A 27,784-nucleotide genomic window follows, 5' to 3' on the forward strand; every position below is an offset into this window, starting at 1 on the left:
AAAAGGACCAGATAGACCAACTAGTAGGATCACAAGGGGATCAGCAGCCGGAAACCTCAAGGTAGCAAAGTGTAAAAAAAAAGAAAAAATAGGCTTTTGTGAACAAGTGATGTTTTATTGCTCCCTACTGGTAGTCCTGTAGAACAGCACAGAGCACACTAAAGATGGTTCCATTTATGGTGTAAGTATAACAAAGCAAAACACTGCCCTATGGTCAATTGTTTTGGAGAGGCATACATGTGTTTAAATTTACTCTATGGCTCTCCCAAATGTTAAGATGAAAAAGGACTCTAACTATAAACTACAGTAGCTACATTCAACACTGAACGGCTATGCTCACTCCAACCACTATCTCAACAGAGCAACAATAATAAGCATTCTCCATCAACCATCATAATATTGATTGAGTGCACATTGAATTGATAAAAGACTCTTGGTAACTTTACTGTACAAGGACTGGACCACAGAAAGACACTGGAGCACACAGATCTTCTTTTATATTATTTAATCAACAAACACGACTGCAAAATATTAATAATGTTTTGAAGCTATATGCAGGATGAATCATGCAGATCATTGGAGTCCAACACACAGAGTCCAACACACATTGAATTACTTAAGGACATGTCAGAAAATAGTTGCATTAATTAGTAACGTCTGTGAATCAAGTAGTCTGATTTGAAGTCCTTTTTTGTTTTGGTGTGGTGTTCTGAAAGTGATCCTCTAGTGACTAGTCTATAGCAATTCATGATCAGATTCCACTTCATTTTTCTGTGAAACGGTATCTAAGACTGGGTTTGATTCAGCATTCAAGAGATTTATTTGCCACACTCATAGTGAAATGTGTGTGGTTATGTCATATCTCTCATATCTCTCTCTCTCCCTACCTAGTACCTACCTACCTACCTACTGCTCTCTATCTCTCTCTCTCTCTCTCTCTCTCTCTCTCTCAACGGCTGATCTTGTACACAATGTCTCCGACCTGGAAGACTCCAGTCTTTTTGACAGTATACAGCTGTCCGAATAAGGGTGACGTTTTGTAAATGTGCTTCTCTGAAGGCTTGCACTGGCGATAGCTGGAAAATAAGACAACAATTAGAACACATTAAGCTGTGATTCCAACAGAGAAAAGGGTTATTGGACATGGATTATAACATGAAAGGTGGTTCCAAAATGTGCATAGATTTTGTTTTATTGTTCTTACCTTTTCAGTGTATCTAGAGGCTCCTTTCTATTGATTATACCTGTTTCTGGGTCAACCGTGGTGAAGATGCACCTGGCAATGATAAATACAGATAAGCTTATTATTATAAATACAGATTAGCTTGCAACATTATTCTTATTATTAATTACACTGCTATTATGTCACCACTTTCAGAGCATTTTTAAGAACACAGAATGAAGCTTTACAATATTGACAATGATATAAATATCTCTACATGAAATTGTGAACTGTGAAGATGTGCTCATTACAAATTACTAATTTGAGTACACCATGTTACCTTCCACATGACATCACACGCTGCATTCGCACGTCTCCAATCTGAACCGCCTCCCATGAATCCTAAAATGTAGGCAATATTTTGGGGGTTACTTTTTTGTCACTATGACAAAAAAAAATGCATTATTTCCAAAAATGATGTGCAAAAGTGTTTCTCATAGTGAGATAATAAAGATTGAGGGCCAAAATCACACCTCACCTCATCAAAGGCTTCACAGTCACTTATGACGATATTTGGACGGAAGCGTTCCACCGTGACATCTTTCTCCAGCCGGGTGCTTAGATCCCTCACTGAGGCCTCCGACAGCAGCATCACCGGTCCAACGTCAGGGTAAGCCACCTGCTACCGGATTTTACATCAGCAACAATGACGCACATTACAAAGTATGACCGTGTTGCTTGCCTGAAATAAACTATATTGGCATTAGTTTAGGTCAGATTTCCAAAAATGTTAACCGTGTTGTGGCAGTAATTATTTATTTTTTATGCCTTGCAAGACACAGTTACAAACACTTGTTAGGGAGATTATAAATGTCGTTTTTCACATATACATAAAAATTGACCATTTAAAGATGGCGGCTACTATGCTATATATATATATAGCATAGTAGCCGCCATCTTTAAATGGTCTATATATATATATATATATATATATAGCATAGTAGCCGCCATCTTTAAATGGTCAATTTTGAGTCATTAGCAGACATTTTTGAGCTGCAGCAGATTTGGATTCAGTACCCCTTAATATCTCTAAAGAAAAACATGCATAAATAACACTTAAGGACTTTAAGTAAGCACATTTTCTGCTTTAAGAGGTTTAAGAGGTTATGTGACTTATGTCATGTCAGTATTTAGTATTTATGTCATGGCACTGATATAAAAGATGGGATGTGATAAGGAAGATGAAAGCAAGCCAATAAACAGTAAAACAGTCATCTCCCAATAGAAATATTCAGCCTGTAGCTGCATAATTAATCATTGAGAGCAATGGTAAAATCAAAGCAACAGCAGATTCATCTTTTACTCCTTGCTCGCCAAAATTATAAGCAACCAATAACATAGAGAGCAAGGTTCAAAGCCATTGGAAACGTATGCCCCCCCCCCCCCCCCCCATTTACCTCATATTGTGGGAAAATGGGCTCAATTTCCACTGGCCTCCTGGGCTTCATGTGGGGTTCAAAGTGCACCAAGCAAAAGGTTTTATCACATGCCAAGTAACGGCTGAGCCAGCTGGAGGCTTCGTCACCACAATACCTGCCTTGAATGTCAGCACCGAACACTCTGAAACACAGAGTTTGAAAACATAAGAGTTGCGGAAACATAATTACAAGAAGCGTTGTTGTCCAACTTCTGTCATCATCATAAGTTCAGAGAGAACCAGGTGCTCACCGCAGACGTACTGTAGAAGTCAACAGAGTTAAAATAGTAAAAGGTGCTCCTGGATCAGACAGGATAAGTACTCCGGGTACTCGAGGTTAAAAGAGGAAACAAGGCTGTTGCCTCTTTTAACCTTGTGTGCCCGGATCTCCAATTTTGTATCTGATCATAAGTTCAACTGTAATATACAGTGTTGGGCAGTAAATTAGTAACAGGAGTCAGCCCAGCTCCTAATCCAGACAACAGTCTTGTCAAAACTTGACTATTGCAACTCCCTCCTTACTGGCCTACCGGCATGTGCACTTAAGCCCCTCCAACTGATCCAAAATGCCGCAGCACGCTTGGTCTTCAACCAGCCAAAATTCTCACACGTCTCCCCCCTTCTCCGCTCCCTCCATTGGCTCCCGGTCGCTGCCCGCACAGAATACAAAACTTTGATGCTGGCATTCAAAGCAACCAAAGGCATGGCCCCCCCATATCTCACAAGTATGATCGTACCCTACAAACCCTCCCGCGCACTCAGATCAGCCAACGCAGGGAAGCTGGAGGTACCTTCACTAAAAACGCCGGGACAACGCTCCACACGTCCCAAACTCTTCTCCCTTCTGGCTCCAAAACTATGGAATGCACTTCCCATCGCAGTCAGAACTGCAGCCTCACTCCCAATCTTCCGCCGTAGTCTGAAAACCCACCTCTTCAGACTCCACCATGGCCCGTAGCACTTGCCCTAGCCTAGCCCCTTAGATAGCACATTATGTAGACTTAGATAGTATTTTAAACAGACTTATAGCTTGTTACGTAGACAGCTCTAGAATTGCACTTTATGTAGTCATAGCACTTTATAGTACACATGTATAATATATTATATAGTATAGTATGCATAGTTTACATAGATACTCCACTGTTACGTTCTTAGTTTACGCATGATTCATGATAACTACTTTTTATATATGTGATGTATGCCATGCTTTTTGTTATTGCTTAATGTAAATCGCTCTGGATTAAGAGCGTCTGCTAAATGCCTAAATTGTAAATTGTAACTAGTTAATAGTAATATATTATATCCCAGTAACGAGTAGTGTACGGTATTACTCTGCCAAAACAGTAATATTATTACTATTTACTTTGTAAAAATAGCACATATTACATATTACTTTTTTGTTTTTGTTATGTTGGCTGTTGGCTTGAAAACATTTAATTTCAAAGGTTGAGAGAGATTGCTGCTTTATAGCCTTTTTGGCTGATTGGTGAATCTTCTTAATATTATTATTCAAAACATTGGATTCAGTTCTAAAAGAAGCTGACTAAACAGATTGTGTTGTTGTAAATCCCTTTTTTCGCAGGTGGGTGGTGCAAAAGTAATATGTAATAATATTACTCTTGATTCCAAGTAATAACTAATGTAATATTATTACTTTTTCTAAGGAGTAATAAGTCATAAGTAACATATTACTCTCCTAAGTAATATTGCCCAACACTGGTAATATAATATAATATAATATAATATAATATAATATAATATAATATAATATAATATAATATAATATAATATAATATAATATAATATAATATAATATAATATAATATAATATAATATAATATAATGTGACATGTACTGTACCCCTCGAACTAAATGTTAGATACTGCAAATGCATAGTACGTACATTGTAAAGAAATTTAAAAAAAAAACGTTTCAACACGTCTGCAACACGTCCCTATGACGAAACATACAAACTTTATCAGCAAGGTAGATGATCAACAACTGATTGATCCATGTAGTTTATTGAACCCCTATTAAAATGGTACAGGAACCTGCAGTCGATGACACGGTTTTCAGGCTGTTGAAGGGGGAACCTGAGCTCTTCCATGTCAGGTCCGTTCAGACAGACCTGCCGTCCCTCGCAGGTCAAAGACACAAGGACCAGACGGGGTTCCTGCCTGCCTGTCACCATGTGGCCATCCTCGGTGATCACAAGCCAGTGTCTACATCAAAACAAAAGGATGGAGAAAAGTACTGAGAGATATGGGACTTTTTAACCAAACCCTTACTAAAGGCTGGTCAGAGCCTTCGAGACAAATGTATACTTTGTCATACAGTGGTGTTGCCAGTGACCAATGGCAAATTTACCTTAATGTCTAGCCCTGAATTGGCATGCTGACACAGCAGCATGTGGACCTAAATGCTACAATAGGAGGGGAAGGGGAGGGAGTTTGCTCACTGACACGCTACAGTAGAGGTGCCAGTGACCTACTGTATACTGAGTGTGTACTGTGTAGCATGAAAGAGTGAGAGGCGTTCTGCTTAAAAAGACTGCCTCCATTAGGATTGAGGGCATGTGTGTTAGATTGTGGGCGAATGAGATTGGAGGGTGAATTAGCGTGGGAACCAACTTTACTGCCTGAACTATCTCGATGCTGCTTGATCTGTTTAACATCCTATGCCTGATGACGCAGGCAAGGCAGAAAACTGTTTTTTATGCTGCTACCTGGCCTGTCATCATATGTGGAATTTAGGGTGCAAAATGCAGCCCGTCTCTGAGAAATAGAATATTAAAAACTGGCATCAGTATTTATAAAAGCATGTCATACAGTATAGCAAATGCATACACTTTGAAAATATGTGTGATCCTGACCTACAGTATATGCATACCAAAAACCTCTGCAAGCTGAAAAATATTATTATTAAGCAAGGTTAAGCAGGACATTTGTTACTAGTCTTGAAAAGGTCCATAAAGGTGATATGGACTTTCTAGAAAGGCAACTTTAGAATAGGGAAACATGTGTGGATTGTGGATTAATAAGTGTCAAACTACTAGTGAATTAGTTATGAGCAAGACCTCACTTTAGAATGGGGAGCATGATTATGAGTTAAAAATACTTCATTTAGAGTTATATGGGCACTTGCAGTTTTGTATTTAATTGTGAAATAAATGTTCAGAATCTACAGCTTGGTACGATAACCAACACACCAACATAGCCAATGCAAAATGTAGACCTATGCTTATCAACAACAGATAAGAAAAAGTTTATTTTAAAGTGAAATAGTGTTGTTAAGGGAGAATGACTATTCTTGTAGTGAACTGCCTTATCAGGTCCATACTGAGCTAAACATAGGCTATTATATCATAATTTATGTACAACACCCTTTCAGTTAATGTCAATAAGCTATAGTCTAATTAAGTGGTTAAAGCTCTATTAAGCAAGCTCAATTATAAAACTGGACGGGCACCGTTTTTTCACCAGAAATACTTTTGTGCCCAGTGTGCCCACTAGGTTTTGGTGCCCAGAAATACAGTATCTGGTGCCCACTTTGTTTTGGTGCCCAGTGCCCCCTGGGACCAGTAGGTTTTGGTACACAGAAAATCGACGCCATCGAAGGCGTTGTTTTTGAGTTGTGTGGTGCCTATGTTTTGTAGCTCCAAACGGAACCTCTCACTCCACAACAACGAGCGGAATAATGAAGAACAATAAACTGGATAGAGTGCTCGCCTATAATCGAGCCAGATAATCATCTTATTCAACTAGTTAATGGTGAATATATAGTCCCTGGTCTACTGAATTCATTCATTGTGCTGTACAGTAGCTAGCTATATACTTACCGATCTTGAAGTTCTCCATATTTTAATCCAAACTCTTGGCATTCTGCAAGAGCGACGGACAGCGCTTTTCCAGATTTCAGGGGGTGAATAAGCAGCTGCGACACAACACCCACTGCTGTAACTTTTTCTGGCTTTATAAAGTATTTATATCCGAGACCAAAGCCTAGAACAGCAACACCAGCTCCCCCGACCAAGAAAGCAACTTTTTTATTTTCCGAAAATGCATTCATCAATACTCCCTTCAAGTTCATTTTTAAACCTCAAAACGTAAAAGAGTTGCACGGACATTGAACTTTATGAAAGAGAGGAGGCGTGTCTAAACTGGTCCAACAGTTTATGACGTTGCATTGTTGACACGGACAGTGATTCTAACCGGTTACATTACATTTCAGTTAGGGATTATTAGGCCACTGAACCCCCATTTGACTTTTTTCAGTGGTGGTGGAGGAAGAAGTAGACTACTCTATGTTTTACTTGAGTAAAAATAGAAACAGGCTATTACAAGTAACAGGTAGGCCTATGATGATTTTGCATATTTGTATAATGGTGGCATTAAATGTTCTGATGAAGGATCCCAATGGAAACAAGCCATAGGCTTTCTTGGGTTTTAAATCCTAGTATAGACCTTGTTGAACTGTACTTTCCTGTCAAATTATTGTAGTGAATAAAAAGTAGGCTACAAAAATGCCTTGAGATGTATAGCTGAGTAGGATATGTATAAAATATTAAAAACTGTAACAGTTTCTTGAGTCTGTCCTTGAGAGACTAGAAGTGTATACAGAATAATCATACCATACAATAAATACACCATGCTACTTGAGCATAATGGCAGAATATTACACCATTGTAATATCTGCTAATCTATACTAATACATTCTCTGTTGGTGTACAAATGGAACCAAATGGTCTTGTGAGGGTCCATTTGGTTCCAATAATTTAGCAGGAGACCCCCTCTCTCCCCCCAGGACCCCAACTGAACCACTGCATTATACTGTATCTGGGGCAAAGATCTTCCCGGTATTCAAATGTGTTGTAGCGGATGCACTGTGTGTACATTAATGAATTGCACCCAAATAAGGTTGAAAAGTTAGAAATACCCTAAAGAACCTATTGTCACATTGTTTAAACTAAAGACTTTATTGGGGATCCAGTCTCGATGATTGATTGTCATGGGGATAGGGACTAAAATTCCAAGCGGACACATGGTTGAGAAGTAACTCATAGGCCTAAGCACTTACACAGAGTCCAATAATTGTGCTTACTTTCGCCTGACTAACCAGTGACAGAGAGGCCTCTCAGTTTAATCTTTAATACCCCAAAATGTGTCCCAAAATAAACAAACAGTTGCTCTCAGAGAAGAGGCCTGGGTGATGTAATGGCTCAGCTGACCTTCTGAGTGAAACTATTTTTGTCATTGACATAGATACCCAGGTTTATGGCCAAAGTAGAAAACAGCAGATGCTGTCACGGTAGGGAGTCAATACAGGGATTTGTCGAATGGATGGATACTCCTTCTGTTGCAGTCCTGTGCACGCATAATGGCTGAAGGCATATTCACGGGAATGACGCCAGAACTAGCTGGCTGTCTTCATGAAGCAACGGCAAGCACATTATTATCATAACAAGGTACAATCTTAATTGCTCTACATGCTCAACAACTGAGAAGAGACAGGTCACAGATGTGTGATTTAGAAATGTCAGGGCATAGAGAAGATGAAACGGGAACTGAAACACTGTGGTGAGGTGACTAAAGTGTGTTAGTTAGATGATCAGTTATTTCAAGTTTATAAATTGTCATTTATTTTGCATTATGAATTCTGTGCAACTTAAACCTTTTATTTCCTGCTTTATGAGTTTTCAAGTCATCCCCATTCGCAGTATTGTGCCTTAAGTAAACCAATGTTTGCACCAGTGACATGTAAAGTCTTCTCTTGGCATTATTTGTCTTTAACCTATGGCATTAAACAGGAAAAGTGTAGGAGTCATAATTGGACTTTGGTCAACATTCCCATGGGGCCACCATCTGGGCCACACTGCTATTTCTATATATTCAGGATGATGAGTGTTTTCTCTCCTGTGGTACACTGGCATAAACAATATTGATGTTGATAAAAGGTTCCTGGAATGACTACATCTTAACCACAATCCTTTTTCTGTGTGCATTTAATACATCAATACAAGTGGACAAGCACTAGAAATTGATTTAAATAGAGCAAAAGATCCAATATGATATTGTTGTATTAATAATCCTCCTAGGCTGTTCGATTCTTTCTTATTCAATCTTGTAGATTGTAGATACAGTACTCTAACCATTGCAATAATCATTCACAGTGATCAACAATATTGATGTGGATTTTGGTGGAATTATAGAAAACCACTCCCTCGCTGAATATCAGCGAGATGCTTGAGATGCAGGAACAGCTTCAATGTATTACATTTTGTTCTACAGATAGTCCACACTTTCTCAAAAAATAGTGCCCTTATTGTCAACCCGAACCCTTCAATGGCCATCAATGGTCTCTAGACTATAAGACATTTAGAAATCAGTCTTTAACTGGTCCAGTATTATATCCTTAATACTTAGTTAGTTAGTTTTCCTCATACACAACAAAATGTTAACTTGTGTTAACTTTAAGTTAACATTTTACTGTGTGCCTCTCCATTACATTGCTGCTTCGTCTCCAGTTTCATAAATTAGACACATATTCTTATTCATACACATTTGTAAGTGATAAATCCAACAACCAATGTAATTTACATTGTAGCATTAATGACGCGCCTTCCACAAGAAAGAATGCAGAGAAACCGGTTTCCATTAAATCTGTTACAGTACTTGCAGAAAATATAGGCTATTATGAATCAATACCAGCAAACCAAACATAACACCATACACACCATAGCAATTATTTCTCTTCCACATAATGTGTACAAGGATGATGTAGCTGTAGTACATCCTGAGTATTAAATACGGGTCCATGTGTTTACATTTGTACACTCTCAGAGTTACAAATGATAAATGAACACTGAGGATTTTACTGTGCTGGTCCGTGGTCCCTCATCCACATCAGTGCAGTGCAACACAATTAAGTAATTATTCAGACAAATCACAGGTAACAATAACTTCTACGTCTTTTCTGAGGTTTGTAAATGGAGGCCAGGCCTGAGTAGCATTCATTGGTTTATGAGAAAGGTGAGGCTTGTCAGTTGTCACAAAGAGCATCTCGATGAGTGTACTGTATATCCTCTGAAAGTCAATTTAGTTTATTTTTCAGTTTAGTTTCCTGTGGCTTGTCTTCTGAGTTGATACACCACATCCGTCTTGAACCCAAGCAGTTTAAAACTAAATGAGATAAGTAAAATTATGAGGATTATGTGCCTGTGCTGTTTGACCCTGTTCTACAGACTACATCCAGGTAACTGACCTGTTTTGTTTGATAGGCACAAAATGTTGTGAAGCTTCACACAGTCCTTGAGGTCAAAGGAGTGCAGTGTGGAGAGAAATGCAAAGATGGAACAAAACAAGAAAAACAACCATACCAATGGGGTAGCCTACATGTACTCAACCTTTTGATTTCCACTGTTAAATTGTATTTGAACAATATTGAAATGAGCTGTGCTTTCGTTAGCTTGTCATGATGTTATCCAAATTGACTTGTATCCATCAAAGGTGTCAATGACTTCAGTTAATCCTGATATAAGACATGAGTACAATTGTGTGCCCTGGCCACCACCAGTTCCAGTGACAGGCATCTACTGTATACTCCATTAATAGATAAACTATCAGAAGATGGCTAAACCCTTGGACCAAACAATACTCCGAAATGGTCACAGAATCATTTTGGCGCTGGTCTGGCTTTAATGAGTTTGACTATAAGCATAGTAATTTTTTGTTTTCACCTTGTGCTTGCCCGTTTTTCATGTCCTCCTGTCTTCTACGGTTTACAGCACTGAAAACATCTAGTTTGGTCTATAATCCACTCGGCTGCAAAAACAATAATGTATTGTATTTGGGAGGCTAGACAGAGCTGCGTCTCTTGAACACTCTGAATGGAGACAGAATGTGTAGACCCGTTGTTATGGAACTTATACTGGCACATTGGCGTGGGCTGCACACGCACCCTGTGGACCCAGGCTCAATGTGGTGCGGACATAAGCTGCTCTGCTGAAGGTAGGCATCTGAAAAGGACAGCTCCTGAATCATCATGGAGCTCTGCATCTTCTCCCTGCTGCTCCGGTACCACAGGCAAGAGCAGATTGTCTGGAAATGCATCACCTCAGTGTAAGCTCTTTTGAACTCTTTACCCCCCTTAGACCTGGCATTTCTCACAGGCATGGGGGACATGGCGGTGGAGGCTGGCACCGGGAGCAGGTGGCCTGCCGCTGCGGCCAACGAGTGGGACGCCTTGTGCTCTGCATCCCTCCTCTCGTCCTCAGCGTTCATGGTGAGGAAGCGCAGAACGACCAGGTTGAGGAAGGCCCCAATCACCGTCAGGCCCGTGAGGATGTAGACAAAGCAGAAGGCCACATAATGTGGGTCGTTCTGCAGAGCGTGGTCCTTCTGTAGGGCGACGTAGTCACCGAATCCGATGGTGGTGAGCGTGATGAAGCAGTAGTAGTAGGCGTGGAGGAAGCTCCAGCCCTCGTAGTGGGAGAATGCCACCGCCCCCACACACAATGTGCTGCCGCAGGAGAAGAAGCCCACGGTCACCATGTTAGCCATGGAGACCTCAGGTTTGCGCATTCCCAGGCACTTCTTGGCTTGGTGCAGCAGATATCTGACAAGCGTGTTTATTCTCTCTCCTAGGCTCTGGAACATGACCAGGGTGAGAGGGATCCCCAGGAGAGCATAGAACATGCAGAACACCTTACCTGAGTCTGTGCTGGGGGCAGCATGTCCATAGCCTGATTACAAAGAAATAACAATTTATTCTTGCATTGAAAAGAGTAAAACAGAAGCTTTATAACATGACAAATTAAATTAAAGATAGACACAATGAGCAACTGAGAATTGGCATAATCAAAACATCATGTAGGCTATATAGCACCTCCAGTACATGTAATGTTTATAAATAATTTTAAGTTTCTGATGGAAACTGTGGAAACTATGGAAACTTGCAAATAAGAAGTATAGTTTTCGAATTTTCCTCCAGATTTGTGTAGGCCTATATTCAAGTTTACACAAGCCATGAAATAGGCTATTGTTTCTTATGTGATTAGATTAGTATTGTCTTATTAATTAATAAGCCTAATTGTGTACACAGCTTAAATTAATCCAAAAGTGTGGTCGAGTATAATTCCAACATTGAGGAATTAAAATAATTCCATAAAATAGAGGAATTATAAGTAGACTACTGTCTTTAAAATTGACTTTAATGTTTTGAAGCAACACTTCAGTTCCAGCAAAGCTGTGTCACAGCTTACTGTCGCTGTGTCAGCTGATACTTTTACAATGGATAAAAATGCTATGTCCTATTGTCCTTGTGTTTGTCCTTGGATAAACCGAAGTGGTCATAGACATTAGTGTCACTCTCAACTCAACGTTTTGAGGCGAAGAGCAGCTTAAAACTCAACAAAACAGCTTTGGTTTCATCTGCTTCGTGTTAAATATAATGATCAAAGCTCACTGCTCACCTATTGTCGTTATCACAGTAATGGCGAAATAAAAGGATCCGGCGAATTTCCATTGCACCCCAGCTTTGTGTGGTTTCAGCTGCAAAACGACCTGCTCCAACTCAGCAAAGTTCACTTTGGTCAAGTTATATTTCCGCATAAGTTCATATTTTCTCGCATCAAGCTTCCTCCTCTGACTTTTTTCCTGTTTAGATTCCAACGTGTCAAATACGGCGGCTCCAACCACCAGGTAGGTTAAAATACTGATAATGAGAGCAAGAGTCCTGGCGTTCTGCCTCTTCATGATAGAAAAGACGCTCTAAAGACCCTTATCCTTGTCGTTTTGGAACAGAAGCGTTCTTGATTGAATATAGATCCAACATTCGGGGGACTTGCGGCGAAGTGCACATTGATTGGGAGCTGTTCTTTCAGCACCACCCCCACACCACAGTTGGGTGCCTCTGTGGGTTATTTGGACTATTTGTCATCGTCATATATTTAGACTTCGTGGAGAAGAAACACAGGGAACAATCCCACGGGCTTTAAAAAAAAACGGGCGATAAACAATGGTTTTAGTTTCGAAGAATGCTTTTTACTGTAAGAAAGATGCTGTTGAACGAAGTTGAGCACTTTGAATATATCTATAGGCAGATATAGCCTACAGCCCTACAGTATAGTTTCCCTGAAGCCTGAATAAATATTACCTCAATGTGTGAAGAGCGCTCATATTTCTGAGCATGCTAGCACTGTCGATGTCATCTTTCAACAAGCTAGCACGTATCACGTTTTCAAATAACGTTCAGTAGGATGTTACAATATTTACTCTGTGTGTTCAAACAGATAACCGGTCTCCAGGTTTCACAAGTTGTCAAGCAACACAATTTGCTCTTTTGTCTGCAAATAATTATTAGTACTGTAGGCCTACTTATTTAAGTACAATTTTGAGGTATTTGTTTTTAGTTTACTGTAGTTTTTCTCAATTTTTAGTACAAGCTCATTTACTTTTTTTTTTCAATTCTGAACGTCAGTATTTCCAGTATGTACCAGTATTCCACCTGCATATAGTATTACCCTGCCCATCAAGAGGAACAAGACCTCTTACATTTCCAGATGTTCTGAGTAGGGACACAGGACTGACTGAACTTGGTGTGGCAATGAGCAACAGAGACCAGTGGAAGCAGCTTGTGTCGCAGATCTCGAGGGCGCTCGAAGGATGATGATGATAGTATTAATTTTACTTATACAAAAACGGATACATTCAAAATGAAAAAGATTGAGATTTTCTTTCTTAATTTATTTTATAGTATGAAAGAGAAAACATCTACGAGATATTATACATAATATAGCCTTAAAACAACACCATCTATAATTAAGTCATCATCATTGTCAAACATTGTTCTCTTGAACATACTGTAAATTTGCAACAAAGCTCTGTTCATTGTGGCCGTGAAATGATCTCTAACAAGAACATAGCTCTAGCAGACTAATTGTTAAAGGGCTATCAAAAGAGGCAATACGATATTCCTATGCAACAATGCTGAGTGAGACAAGTCTCATATGCCCCCACAGTTTCCCCAAATGTCATTGTATCATAGTATAAACACAATTAAAATTGTAAAACCCATTATGTTCAAAACAAGGTGACAACATGATAAAATTATCCTTAGTCAAATAAGCCAAATAATTGTCACATATGTATAATCACATTTTCATATACTAGAAAAACACATTGGCATCATAATGAAACTGAAGACGAATTGAATTAACCGCTCATTCTGCTCTCATACAAAATTATACATACATTTGTATTCTTAGATCAACATACAAGCTTGATCACCAGTATAAGACAACTTGTGGTGAAAACAGTACTTTTATGGTTTCCTAAATGAGAAGAACAAGATCATTTTAAGTCCATTAGTGCTTCACTGCATTCTGCAAAAATAACCACAGAGCGTTGAAGCAAAACTTCCAAGAAACCAGCCAATTAACACCTCGTGGAGGCACTTTTAGACATGCTATTTTCATCCCTCTTGGCCCTGATGCAGGCCAATCCTTCATTTCTATCTTTGTATGGCTGCTACTATGGGTGAGAATGTAGCTGCATATTTGGCATTTTTGGCAGTTACATCTTTGTTAAATCCGAGTCTGTGTTAACCAGCACATAAACTGTCCCTCTTGAAAATATCCTATCATGTTTAACCTGAGCCTGAGATTATGTTGAAGTTCTACGTAGTTTCTGGGTTGACTGTATGCCAAGTGAGTAATAGAACCTGATGATTCAGATATAGACTCATGTCTTCTTGTACGAGATATGAGTATTTGCCAGGAGACATTAACCACACCCTGTATACTTTGTAGTATGTCAAATTGTGAAAATAGCCCATGTACAATCTCATAAGCTTGTAGATCTGCTATTTTCACAGAATGTTTGCCTATTATGACATACCCAGAATACGGATCCTAGGGTGCATGTGGTTAAACAACCAATATCCTGCATACAGTCTGATATAATGCTCTCTTCCATACAAAGATAACAGCTCATATTAGTGGCTACAACACTCATCAGAGAGATCAGGAATTTTCCCTCTGGATATTTGAGATAGGTTGTGGTTGGAATGACATCACACTTCAATTATCAAGTGCTTATTAGAGCCTCCATTGGATCTTATGTGTTACCAGGAGATATTTGGATCACTAAGCTCTGTTTACAAGGCCTCAAACTCATCCACCCTCTGCTTGGTGTTGCCCATGCGGATCCGCTTCAGGGTCTTGTATTTGTCACGACCTTCACGGACATTCTCCGTGTGTAGCAGGTCGTTCTTTGTCTTCATGCTATCGTCTCTGGCTTGGCCCAGCTCTGTGCTCAGGTCCTGTGGGAAGTGAAGAGTGTTTCATTAATTAAGGGTGAGCAAACTAACTGACTCCACTGAGCACATATTATGCAGGGTGCTGTCAAGATTCAAATGAGGTTAAACACAAAAGTACTGACTCAGTACTCTACTGGCTGTAGAGTACTGAGTCGGAAACGATGGAAGTTAGAGATCCATGCCCCACCTGGCTATGCAATACCCATTATACCCGTGTCAGAGTACCCGTTGCACCCATCTGTCTGTGTCCCTTTTATGCCCATTTATGGAGATTTCTGTATCTGTCTCTCTGTGTCCCTTTATTCCAATATATGGAGTTCTGTGTCAGGCATGCCCAAATATGTGTTGTGATGTCAGAAACAGGCCAGCTCCATTATGGAGCCTGTGCAGGGGCCCTGTCCAGAGCCTGGGCAGAGGTCTTTTGTGGCGGTTCTGGACAACCGTGGGTCCGACCGACTCGACACCGGGCACAGACAGACAGACAGAGACATGGTGCATTTATAGATAGAAGATGCCAACTAACCCTCCCCACACATTTCTGCGTTAGTCACTGCTGTACCCCACTGGTTCACCTGTCAGTGAGGAGCCCCCACTGGGAGGACTCAGTGCCTCCGTCCTAATCCTCCCGTTTAACACCCCCTGCTGACAGGCGCCTTCCCAGCCTGTAGGAGTGACTAATAATAATGGATTGCATTTTATAGCGCTTTTCTATGCACAGTGCTTACTCAAAGCGCTTTACAATGGTCCATTCATTCATACATTGGGAGCCGGGAGGTGAAGCAGCGAACAGTCGACACCAGCGTCCTCACTTCCCACATTCACACACCAATGGTGGCAACCACTAGAGGCAATGTGGGGTTCAGTGTCTTGCCCATGGACACTTAGACATGTAGACAGGAGGAGCCGGGATTTGAACCGCCGACCCACGGATCATTGGACGACCTGCTCTACCTCCTGAGCCACAGCCGCCCCAACTGGTGCAGTAGTCTCATAGTAGTGCTGCATAGCCAGCCTAAAGGTCTGGCTATGCAAGACTACTAGTGCAGCAACAAAGATTCCCCTCACCACCAGGATTCCCTACCCTGAACACAAGCAATTGTGTTTATACAGACGCACGGCCAAGCCAGAGATGCAACCTGATGAATTCAAACTCCAAGACTCCACATGGTGGACAGGTTCTTTACCCCTGTCACACCTGAGCACCCTCAATGTAATATACTGTCTACAAGAGAGAGAAAAAAGAGATCTAAAAAAAATAATATAACTACACTGTTAATAAGTGCTAATTCTCAGGATTTACAGCATCGATCTAAATAGTAATAGTTTAGGGAACCACCAATTTATCCCTATAGGCTGACTGCTGGTACTGACCTTCAGTTGTTTCTGCAAACGTTTATTCTTTTCGGCCTCCGTGACGCGCTCCTCCTCTTGGCGGTGGTCGTCGATGCCCTGTGACGGCAGCTCGGCGCTGTAGGTGCTGTTCTCCTCACTGTGCTCCTCGCTGTGCTCGCTGTGTTCCTCATGGTCGCTCTCGCTGTCTGAGGAGGACGAGGCGCTGGCAGGAGGAGTGGCGCTGGCAGGAGGAGTAGCGGCGGGTGCCGGGGAAGCCATCACCATGGTCAGCTCCTCTTTCGTCTTCTCCAGGTCCTCCTGCACCTCCAGTGCCTTGGGAGTAGGACAGAGAGGTGCAGATGTCACATTGACGATGAACATTTCTATTTAGACTAAACTATAAATACAATTGTCAAACATCACCAGCTACTGTGCTAAATATGGTAAGCGGAGGGGTATAATGCAGTTACATGCATTTCAAGGACTCTTCCCATTGTTCGCGGTCAGCTGCTGTGTTGTAAGAAACTCACTTTGCTGTGCCATGACTCAGCCTCTTCCTCCTTCCTTCGCTTGTCCTCCTCAAGCTCAGCGATCCTGGCACTGTACTCGGCCAGCTCTGCCGCCTGGGGGAGTGAGAAGAAAACCATGTCACCACACAGCCCTGTTTAACTTAGCAACCTTGTTTTTTCCGACACTTCATTATGTCCCTAGCCAAAGGCCTGCAGTGACGGTTAATGGTTAAGCTACACAGTATGTATTGTATTGTGTGGTGGCGTTCATGTTTGTATGACCATTACTAGAACATGAACTCAGATTCAGACATATACTCAAACTCTCAAGTTGCTAAAACACTACTTCCGTATTAACCGTTTCCATAACTCATGGTTGCCAGTGCACTGCAGCAATACTACTACTACTTTACCCACCAGCAGTTCCCGACCCTTGAGTTGGTCTTCAGCCTGTCTGGCCAGCTCCTCCTTCTCTACGATGGCCTCCAACCTCTCAGCTTCCAGCCGACTTGCCTCCTCCTCCACCCTACTCCTCTCCTCCTCCAACTTCAGGGACCGTTCCATCTGTTCCTGTAGGTCTAAAGTAAGCAATGCAGATGAAGATCAACGTTATGCTGCGTTCACATTTGAGGCGACACAAGGCACAAAACGTGTGGCCAACTACTTTAGTGCTCAAGCCACAGTCACTGCGTAAGGAGGGTTAAATAGAACAGGTAACTGATTAACAGCAAGATTTAAGAATAATAATAAGGGTAATAATAATAAGTTGTAATAAGTAATTCATCAAGGACATTTATTTTTGGGAGTGGTATTTCTTTAACAGTAGGGGGCAGCAAATGATTCAGAGTGCTCAAACTCAAGCATTATGAGGATTATTATTATATAAATAATGGTAATGAGTTGAGTTGCACACACCAAGACTGCATTTCAGAAATGTATTCTTGCATTTTGGACAGGAGACCAAAATGCGTGATGATTATTAAGCATTAGTATATTACTTAATATACTAAACTTGCTTACTAAACGACAAAACCATGGAATCATTGAGGGCCGCTCTAAATCTAGGATTTAAAAAAAATCCTTTCCTACAATACCACTAAGAATAATTGTAATATAATACAGCTATTAAAGTCAGTCTCAAGCTCTTAGAATGTAACTCCAAAACAATGCTGTTTTTGTTTTTAGACATTTATACTCAATTTATGAGCAAACAGGAAACACCTGTGTAGTTGATGCTCCAAATGTTTAGCTACTTAAGCAATGGGATGACTTCTTAAGCCTCATTTTTACCGTGTCATGATGGTGAAAAGATTATGCATTATGTAGCCTATAAATTAGGCGTTACCTCTCTCTGCTTTCTTGGTTGATTCTTGAAACTTTAAGAGCCTAATCATCAACTCCTGCTTCTCTCTCTCCATCTCCGACTTCTCTTTCTCTATGGCCTCTCTCTTCTTCTTCTCACTCTCCAGCTGAGCCCTGAACAATATGACAAAAGCAATAGGCAGTTTTTTATTTTTCATTCATTAGAATGACAGACATAAACAGACAGATAGACAAATAGGGATTCATGCATAGATACACATTCAACATATTCAGCCATACAAACTCAGGTCAGGTTGTGGCCTCCTGGTGGCGCTATAATATGTCAATGTGAAAAGGGTGCCATTTCTTCTTATGCCTTGAATGGCAATAGGCCTATCTCACAGCCCCCTTTCCACGCCCACTTCCGGTAGATAGTGGTGTCATTTAACATTAGGCATTTACACTTTTTTTCTCTGGAGAATCTAAGTACATTTCCTAATGTTAAAATGTCAAAGACCGATAATAATATGAAGAAAACACAATGGTATAACAACTCAAATAAGTAGAATAAACCTTACCTTTACAAAACGGTAGTTTGTGGCTTGTGAAAATACCTCTTTTAACATGGAAGCCTATGGACCGCAGAAAAAATAACACCACTAGCCCCAAAAGGGGGCGTAAAAAGGGGGCGGGGAAATGCTGTGAGATAGGCCTATTGGATGATTTGAGGCATTTTGTTCCAAAAATGTGTTTTGCAAAGATCCACCTGTTGGTGGCGCTATAACAGGCCAGTGTGAAAAGCGTGGGATATATTCCTCAGCCTAGTAGGAAAGTCCGTAAAGGATTTCACGTAAATTGCACACTGCGTTCATGATTTGAGGCTTTTTGTTCAAAACGGGCCAATCCTGCAAACTTTGAAAGCCATTGCTAGCCAATTAAGGTGGAATATGAAATATCGGACAGATCCGTCTTGAACACATGACTATAGAGATAGTGTGTAACGATTTGCAGGATTTTTGGACAGAATCTGGAGGAGTAATATAAAAAAAATGTTTTTTCAAAAGTCGGCCTGGAAACTTTGGGGCAGAGGTTCATCGTTAGCATCCAGGGAGTGTGTGTGCAAAGTTTTGCATCGCCCGGGTTAACGGTGCCAGGGATTAGCTGTACACAGACACACACACACACACACACACACACACACACACACACACACACACACACACACACACACACACACACACACACACACACACACACACGGACGGACGGACGGAGTGCAAAACATACTCTCTGGTGGAGACAATTATACGTTCCAATAATGGCATCTCTCCCTCACCTCTCCATCTGCTTCAGCTGCTTCTCCTCTCTGGCCTGGGTCTTCATTTGCTGCACCTCAATGCTGTCGTTCTTGCGACGCCGCATGTACAGCTCATGGTTGCCCATGCACAGCGCCAGGATGCCCTTGTTAACTCTCAGACGAGGTGCTAAGAATATAAAATCCTGACAGGACACAATGGCAATTGTTTTGTGACAACAGTTTTGTTGTGTCCTGTGTGGAGACTCATTAAGTTATTATTATTAAATATGATTTTTTTAGTAAAAAAGCCCAAAAATATATTTGAGAGAAAATATGTTTGAGTGACTACTAAAACATGTCTTAAAAAAATGAGTGTTTCATGTTGTTTTTCATATTTCTTTATAGTTGATTCTTTTGGCCTTTTTCTGGACAGTCAATGTCAATGCAATTGTATAATAAAAATGGATTGATTGTGTCAAACATCTTACGCAACCTTGAATGTTTACATTTCATATACAATTATTTTAAATGAAGATGTTTTGAAAGACAAAATAAACTTTCATCTGAACATTCCTCCAAGGGAAGGACACCATTGTCATGAAGCACTTACAGGAGCTTTCTTATCTATGGGCTTGATGATGAATTTCTTGTCATTGAAAGAAATGTTTCTAATTTCACTCCAGGGAAATCCAATCTTTGGAGTGAGTCTGCAAACAAGTAGGGAAGACAGAACAGACAGAGTAATTTGACAGTGAACAGTGAACAGGACATTCATTCAGAGAGAATGAAACACACGTTTAGCATTCTCATGCTGTAACAGACCTTGGAGGATGAAGTCATTGACATCTAAAAAGTGGATAGTACAAATAAAATGAGAATAAAAATCATGCAGAGGCACTCTCTTTTTTCTTTTACCAGTTACAATAAATGTGGCTGCATAGCCTGAGATAACCTGACAGCTTAGTGGGATGCACAGCATGTACTGGTGCACATTATACAACAACAGCAGGGAATGAATGAAGCACCCCTCTGTTGTGGTGGAGTCAGAAGAATTAGGTCAATGGCCCCTTAAAAACAACAGTCATGCTTGCGGTCAAACATGATAGCATACAAGTGATAGTTATTAGGAGAGTAGTACTGCAGGGGTCAATGACTCCCAGACTGTTGGCCTTGTCTCGTCTACAGGGCTTCAGGTCTCAATCTCAATACATATATGAGGTCATTAACAGAATATCACAAATATAATAATATTTGCATAAATAATGTGCTATCATTTTTAGGTTATATATAAACTAAATGCAGTGAAAAGAGACAGTAAGTGTGAGTGATCTGTGTGTGTTTATGAGAGATAGAGAAAGAAAGAATAAGAGGAGAGTGAAAGTGGATGAGTCATATTACATGGGTCAGCATTAGCCTTGGTACCCAGGCTTTTCTTTTTGTTCGCATCGGCTAGGTCAGCATTGACCAAACAACATTTCAAGTGCAGGGCCAAACCAAACGTCCCATTTGTTAGAAACTGGGACACTGAGTCGTTGAATTACCTGTCGTCCTTCTCATAGATGTTAAGTCCAAGAGCATCTACTCCCAGCCACAGGTCTGTACCCTTCTTGTTCTTAATCTCAAAGTAGTTCACGCCATACATCTCCAGATCCTGGGATATCTTCAGGTACTCCAGCACAGCATCTTCCCTGTTCAGAAAAACAACAAAGATGAGTCAAAAGTGAAAGAGAAACAAAAGCAATGTTCTATCATTTATTTACCTTGCATGTGAGATTACCTGATCGCTGTGCCATGAAAGAAAGGAAATGGAAAATGATTTGTTGTTGACATTGAGTGAATGAGTGAATGAGTGAATCATCATCGTCATTTCACTACCATCATCGTTAAAATCATAAAATTACGTCATAACAAAAACAGTAATATGTAATACATTACCAAGTAATGCTTTGATTTGATTTGATTTTGGTTAAAGAACACAATATAACATAAACCTATTTAAGTTTCCAATGTGGTCCTGCAAAACTGTTTCTGAAAGTAATGTTACAACATGACATAGTAACTGTAATAATATTACCCAATTTGCAAAAGTAATGGATTAATATTACTTAATTACTCATGAAAGTAATATTATTACCAAATGCATTACAACAACACTGAGTTTGTGTGTAAACTGGTGTTGACTCACTTCAGCATTGCTCTGTGCTCCTCATGCCAAACTTGTATCCTCTCCTCCCACTGGTCCTTGGACATCTTGTGTTGGTCCAGCACTCTGATGTGACAGAAAGTTTATCAGTAACCATTTGGTCAAAATGTAAACCGTCTATGTATACATAGTGCTAACTCAAACACATACAGTACATTGTTACTTACAGAATGTCTTGGGTTCTTTCTTGCAACATGTGAATGAGTTTCACGAAATACAGTGGAGAATTAATAATAGAGTGGCGGCCATCAAGGGGCCACTCAGTGGCCAGAAACCAACTGTAGATATCTGACTACAGCATCAACTAGGTGTATGTATATATACACAGAATATAGCCCTGAGGCTAACATAGCAGCCTTCAGATTGGAACTTCACTCTGAAACGCCCTGACTACTTTGGCGCGCGCACGCACACACACACACACACACACACACACACACACACACACACACACACACACACACACACACACACACACACACACACACACACACACACACACACACACACACACACACACACAAACATTTAAAACATAAAAAATAACTATCAAGATCAATTTCACCTCTTGGGCAGTAGGCGCTCAGATGTCAGGTAGCCAGACTGGTGCACAGATTTAGTGAAGTCCCCTAACTTGGCCTGAATAGAGTAGGAGGCCAGTAGCACGGCGGACTCAGGAGGACAGTAGATTTCATCTGACAAGATGTCTTCTTTCACCTGCAGGAAAAACAGCCTCTGGGTGATGTCCTGGACCAGTTCATCAGATGCTTCCTCCGGGTAGAACTTAGCCCGGAACTTGAACTGGAGGGGGTTCTCCTTCCTCACCTCCTGGGCAGTGACCTGAGGAGAGGATAGAAATGTAGTCAAGTGATATTGTGAGAAGAATAAAGCAGAATAGACCAGAGTAACATGTATTATCATAAGGTATATCTATTTTATTTTACTGAACTCAAAAGAGAATACGGTATGAAATGCTAAAGCAATACATACAGTGAAATTGTGTTAAACATACATACATTTCCATTTACAAAGGTAAATGAGAATACACAGATTTACTCAAATTAGCAAATGGACCTTTTTGTCAAATTTCAGCCATGTGAAAAATCCTTTGCTGTCCACGAACTGCAGTCCAAAGTACCAGACTTCTCGCAGGCCGATGGTTCTCACCACCTTGGGGAGACCAGAGAAAATGCAAGGTGTACTGTAACAACAGGTGGAATGAGAAACACCATAACTTAATCCCTATATAATACTTTATTGTATGACGCTGAGTTGAAAGAAGTTAATTCAAGTACATTAAATCAGTCAAGTACATTAAATGTTTCAGATATAGTCTTGGCATAATTTGTGCAGATATACTTGAGCCAAATAATTTGGTAAACTACATAGAATGGTATCGGATTGGATTCTGTCTGTTCCAATACTGTCTACTACTGACACCTTTTTAAAAAGATTTATTTTTGGCCTTTTTATGCCTTCATTATTGATATTGAAGTGAAGTCATACAGGCAACGGGGCGAGAGATGGGTAGTAGTAACACACAGCAAAGGCCGTCAGGATCGGGACTCGAACCTGTAACACTGTCAGGCTACATCGGAGCCTACATTATTCAATTTCTCAAGTACCTACTCCAGATGTGGTTGTAGCTCTGTGAGTCTGTTAAGCTCTGCATGCCCTCAAATGCCAGTACACTAATTATGTTGATCTTTATTTATCCACTGAAAGGTAGTTATATTATATGAACATGGAGGGTCTTCTACATCAATGTCATAAATACTCACACCTGCTACTTTAATTAATATAGTTTATTAGCGACTGTAGGCCGCAGATTACTATGAAAACCTGCAAAACCCGTCTGTCGCTCCATCACTCACACCTCCATATATGGTTGTTAGTGCATCACGCCTCGTGACACACTCCATATATGGCTGTCTCCATATATGAAGATCACGACACCTCGTGACATGCTCCTGAAGATGGTCAGTCCGTTACGCCTCCTGACAAAGCTCCATATATGGCTGTCTCCATATATGAAGATCACGACGATGTCGATCTGACATCATCGAACCCTCTACACTCAAGACATATATGGCCATGAACCCTGGCCATACCTGTTTTTCATCGTTCATTTTGGTCAATGAAAAACAGGAGAAATATAGGCCTATGGGAATGTCAATATATGGCCATATTGTGACAGTCTCATGATAACCAGTGTGGTTACTGCGACGCGAGTCACACTTGCAAATGAACCAAGTTGGTACAACACATGGATCTCCATATGTGGAGCTGACTATCATCACCTGGATCTCCATATATGAAGATCACAACACTGACCTCATCAAACCCTGGATAACCATACATGGTTTGACATACTAGATCTGCATATATGGAGCCAGCCAGCAACTCTACATCTGACCTCACTGACACCAGATTAATAGTTAATAAACTCCTGCTTCTCAACTGTGCCGTATTAAGAAGCTCTGTTGTTTCTTACTGGTGTATATGCTGTGATATGTTGTAAGCTTGTAGATCAGCTTTTTTTGGTGAGTGACACCATCATACAACAAAGTAAACTAGTCTTTAGCTTCACAATACAAACACAGCTCAACTCAAGTGTGGATTAACAACCTTGCTCAAGGGCAGTACTTAACTGTGTCCTTGCATTACAAAACTGGTCTGAAAGCTACAGCACACTAACCTGGTCAAAGAGCTGCTTTCCTGTAGTGTTGGGGTGGAAAGAAAACTCCAGCTCTGCATCCATGGTGGTGACCCGAACATTGACCTGCAGCAGAAAGGGTCATTACAAATTCTTGTTTAGTCATTAGATATGGCTGAGGCCCTCTGTTAGTACGCTACTGTCTCATCTACCTGTGTCCTGTGATCCAAGCATTTAGCAATTGTGCTAGTTCAAAAGATAAAATGGTGTATTTCTACCTCATATCATGTGTTCTTTTGGCTTGTTAAATGACATTATATATGGTACCTGAAGCCTATAAATAGGGTTGGACAGTTAGGGAGATTCCAAGCCAAGGGTAGTTGGATGACAGGGGCCCTCAAAGAAACTGTGGTTTATATCGTTTCTATGACCCATATATATACCGGTATATATTTATTACCCAAAGAGAAAGGTCATCATGGGATCTGGAATGGTCTTCTTTACTTGGACACATTGTCCTTCAAAACACTCATCACTTACAGTTGAACTATACCTTTAATTCAGAACTGTGAGTGTGAAGTGGATTGTTCATAAACCATAATTGCTTGCTATCTCACTAGACTTTGGACTACCCTTGTGAAGTACTACAAGGTTGCTCAAATGGAGATTAAAATATCCAAATAGTCAGTGCTTGCCAAGATGCCTTTAGACTTAACACGAGCAAATCACACTAATTACTATTAGTCAATGATTTTTTGTTTGTTCAATAGCAAACATAGTTTACAAAGCTAACAATGTCTAACGTCAGACTCATTATGTAAGCTACTTTAACGATTTAGTAGTGATGGTCACTTTAGTCATTGTAACTTTGTTGAATGGAAAAAAGGAATCACAATTGGAGATACTGTACAACAATTGCACAAAGTGTGCAATGACCCTTTGACAGCTCTGAAACAGCAATGCATTGACCAGTAACAGAGTTACACAATCTTTTTATGAACTTACACTAGAGCACGCCCCGGGTGCTATAAAGATAAACTCACTGAAACTTAGGTCACAAAACCAATATCCACAGTCTTACTTTCCAACTGTTTCCACCTTCATGATCATTTGCACAATATACTATCTTTCACTCTTAAAGTTTCAGATCTTGATAATGCATTCCTTTTCACTAGTAACCACTGTTCCTTTGAATTTTTAAAAACTCAATGAGTTGGAGTATTTCCTTTATCAAAACAGTTATCCAAATGTGTACTGGCAGGATTCAGTGAAATTGCTGCTTCACATTCACTTTTATTCAAGTGATATATATCTTTATTCTTTATCCACCTCTTTAAACAAGGGCATAACAATTGCACACATCAAACACTTCAATCGTTCATACCAACATTATTTCTGTCATTAATGTTTCCACATTACTCATAAATGTGAGTTGTTTCTCGTGTCACAAAAATGTCAGAAAAACTGAGTCAGGTGTCCGTATCAAGAATGACCCCTGTGTGGGTTGCTTTCTCCTTGGAATGCCGATAAGAGGCCTGTTCTAGGTGCTCATATAGAGGGTATAGTTGCAGGGTCTCTTATCACCAAGGTTTTCTAAAGACTATACTATTCCACATTTCAAGAATTCCTATTGTGGATATTCTAACAGCAAATATTATTTTCTTTTGGGCTCTCCCTTAACTGATGTGGGGAAAGGTAACAGTCCCATTTGGAGAATTAATTACAATTGCCATATATGCACAATCAAAAGAGAATGTGAATAAAGTAAATTTGAGTAAAAAGGTTAAACCATGAATTTATGAGCTGTTTGGGAAGGCCATTCAGGCAATTCACAAGTAAAATGCAAACATACACAGCCAACACAACCTAATTCTTAACATGAAGTAAGTATGACATCGTCATGAATGTGAGGGGTATAGGTCAAACTGAGTTTGGTTAATGAATACATTCCCGGAAGGCCAGATCTCTCTTCAGTTTGACTCACAAGTTTAAAAATGAAAGAATCTAGAAGACAGCTACTTAATAACATAAGCAACTAAAATAAAGTATGGTAAAATCTCGCTGAAATATTAACAATAGCTATTAATAAATAGGCTATTATTATTCAGTCAATTAGGAAAATGTGCTGTCCACATACTGTATATTTCAGTCACAATACAAGACGATTTATTTTGAGCATGAATTCACGCATAGTTTATCAGTGCGCCAAGTTTAACATTCACATAAGTAAGAAACATTGTTATAACACATTCGGTTACCTTAAACTTAAACATCTTCAAAATGAGAACATCTTACCGTTTTGGGCATCTTGACTCCGAATGTTACACCAGCTCCAACCAAAAAGAACACCGTTCCCCAACCTGACTGAGAGTGCAGTGGCCTTCCCCCTGGCGGAAAGCTGATAAAGAACACTGCAGCTCCTGCACAACTCCCACCGGCACACTCAAGGGTAGGGCTTCTGACCTTTGAACTCTGCTGTAGATGACACTGTCGGTGGTAGGTGTGACTTAACAAGGCATCTTCCGGCCTCACCTCCATTACACATCCAGTTCCTCTGGACAGGTATAGGCTTGGGTGGACGAATGCTTCCACCCATAAATGTTCACCGGTGACTGTGACTTAACTGTTGTGAACTTTGATCGGAGCATGTTGGGCTATATAGCCTGAGGTTCTATTTATGTATCCTATTTCGTGATTATTATTGCCTGACTGCACATTGCAATCAACAACTTGATGTTTATATACTACATATGTATATTTGTCTGCATCTATTGTATTTGCTGCACTGTCCCGTTGTATAATACAACAATAATAATAATAATAATAATGGAAATATATCTATCTTCTATCTATCTATAAATGCACCAAGTCTCTGTCTGTCTGTACGTCTGTCTGTCTGTGTGTAATCCACATAACTTGAGTTCAAACTCGACACACGCGTGCCACGCCACCGCAAGGGGTGCAGTGGCCGGTGTCGAGTCGGTCAGACCCACGGTTGTCCGGAACCACCCCAAAAAGGCCTCTGCCCGGGCTCTGGACAGGGACTCTGCCCAGAGTCCATATATGGAGCTGGCCTTTTTTTTTTTTTTACATCATTCTGACGTTTGCATATACTCCATATTTGGGCATGCCTGACAAAGAACTCCATATACTGTATGGGCATAAAAGGGACACAGACATAATATCTGGGTGGAGCATGCATTTCCTACTTGCATCGTTCCAAGTAGGCCAGTGCCCAACGGGCACCGCTGTAGAGGCCCCACGAGCACTTCTCTAGTATATTATATTTGACGTATACAACCTGACATCATTTTGGAACAGAATATATTTAAACTGTTCTAGTCTCACGAATGTCATATTAAAAGTCCAGGGAGGGTGAACTCTGTCCATGCAATATAGCGACTACTACAGATTGGACAAGGTGCCTGTTCAGCAGGGTGTGGATCTAGGAGGAATGTACCTCTGCATGCATTACTTTATTTACTTCCTCAGGTGAAAAGATTTGGTCTTCACATCACGCGTGTCAGAGGA

At 40.4% G+C, this 27,784-nt stretch overlaps 3 protein-coding genes across 5 annotated transcripts; all 3 read right to left on the bottom strand.

Annotated features, from left to right (window-relative positions):
- Positions 1-475: 475 nt before the first annotated feature.
- On the bottom strand, positions 476-6,774 carry marc1 (mitochondrial amidoxime reducing component 1). 3 transcript variants are annotated; one of them, XM_079527751.1, is made up of 7 exons: positions 6,478-6,774; positions 4,691-4,861; positions 2,620-2,782; positions 1,701-1,841; positions 1,503-1,564; positions 1,205-1,276; positions 476-1,076 (listed from the first exon to the last, which is right to left on the bottom strand). In XM_079527751.1, the coding sequence occupies exons 1-7, from the start codon at positions 6,726-6,728 to the stop codon at positions 950-952; spliced, it is 987 nt and encodes a 328-aa protein (XP_079383877.1). In that variant the 5' UTR covers positions 6,729-6,774; the 3' UTR covers positions 476-949. The 3 variants fall into 3 exon arrangements, with proteins under 3 accessions (XP_079383877.1, XP_079383876.1, XP_079383878.1); XM_079527750.1 differs by having other exon boundaries at positions 1,701-1,844; XM_079527752.1 differs by lacking the exon at positions 4,691-4,861 and having other exon boundaries at positions 1,701-1,844.
- A 3,718-nt stretch (positions 6,775-10,492) lies between these two features.
- Positions 10,493-12,391, bottom strand: kcnk3b (potassium channel, subfamily K, member 3b; the record flags this gene model as incomplete). Its single annotated transcript, XM_079528982.1, has 2 exons — positions 10,493-11,379; positions 12,109-12,391. 2 exons carry the CDS (start codon positions 12,389-12,391, stop codon positions 10,493-10,495), a joined length of 1,170 nt encoding a protein of 389 aa, XP_079385108.1.
- A 2,396-nt stretch (positions 12,392-14,787) lies between these two features.
- ezra (ezrin a) lies at positions 14,788-26,560 on the bottom strand (the record flags this gene model as incomplete). The annotated part of the gene is made up of 13 exons (XM_079528970.1): positions 14,788-14,957; positions 16,326-16,619; positions 16,817-16,909; positions 17,213-17,373; positions 18,141-18,271; positions 19,434-19,597; positions 20,005-20,101; positions 20,936-21,082; positions 21,580-21,663; positions 22,163-22,437; positions 22,672-22,767; positions 24,296-24,379; positions 26,549-26,560. 13 exons carry the CDS (start codon positions 26,558-26,560, stop codon positions 14,793-14,795), a joined length of 1,803 nt encoding a protein of 600 aa, XP_079385096.1. The 3' UTR covers positions 14,788-14,792.
- Positions 26,561-27,784: the final 1,224 nt, after the last annotated feature.

This window comes from Electrona antarctica (genome assembly GCF_951216825.1).
Source record: "Electrona antarctica genome assembly, chromosome: 18".
NCBI lineage: Eukaryota > Metazoa > Chordata > Actinopteri > Myctophiformes > Myctophidae > Electrona > Electrona antarctica.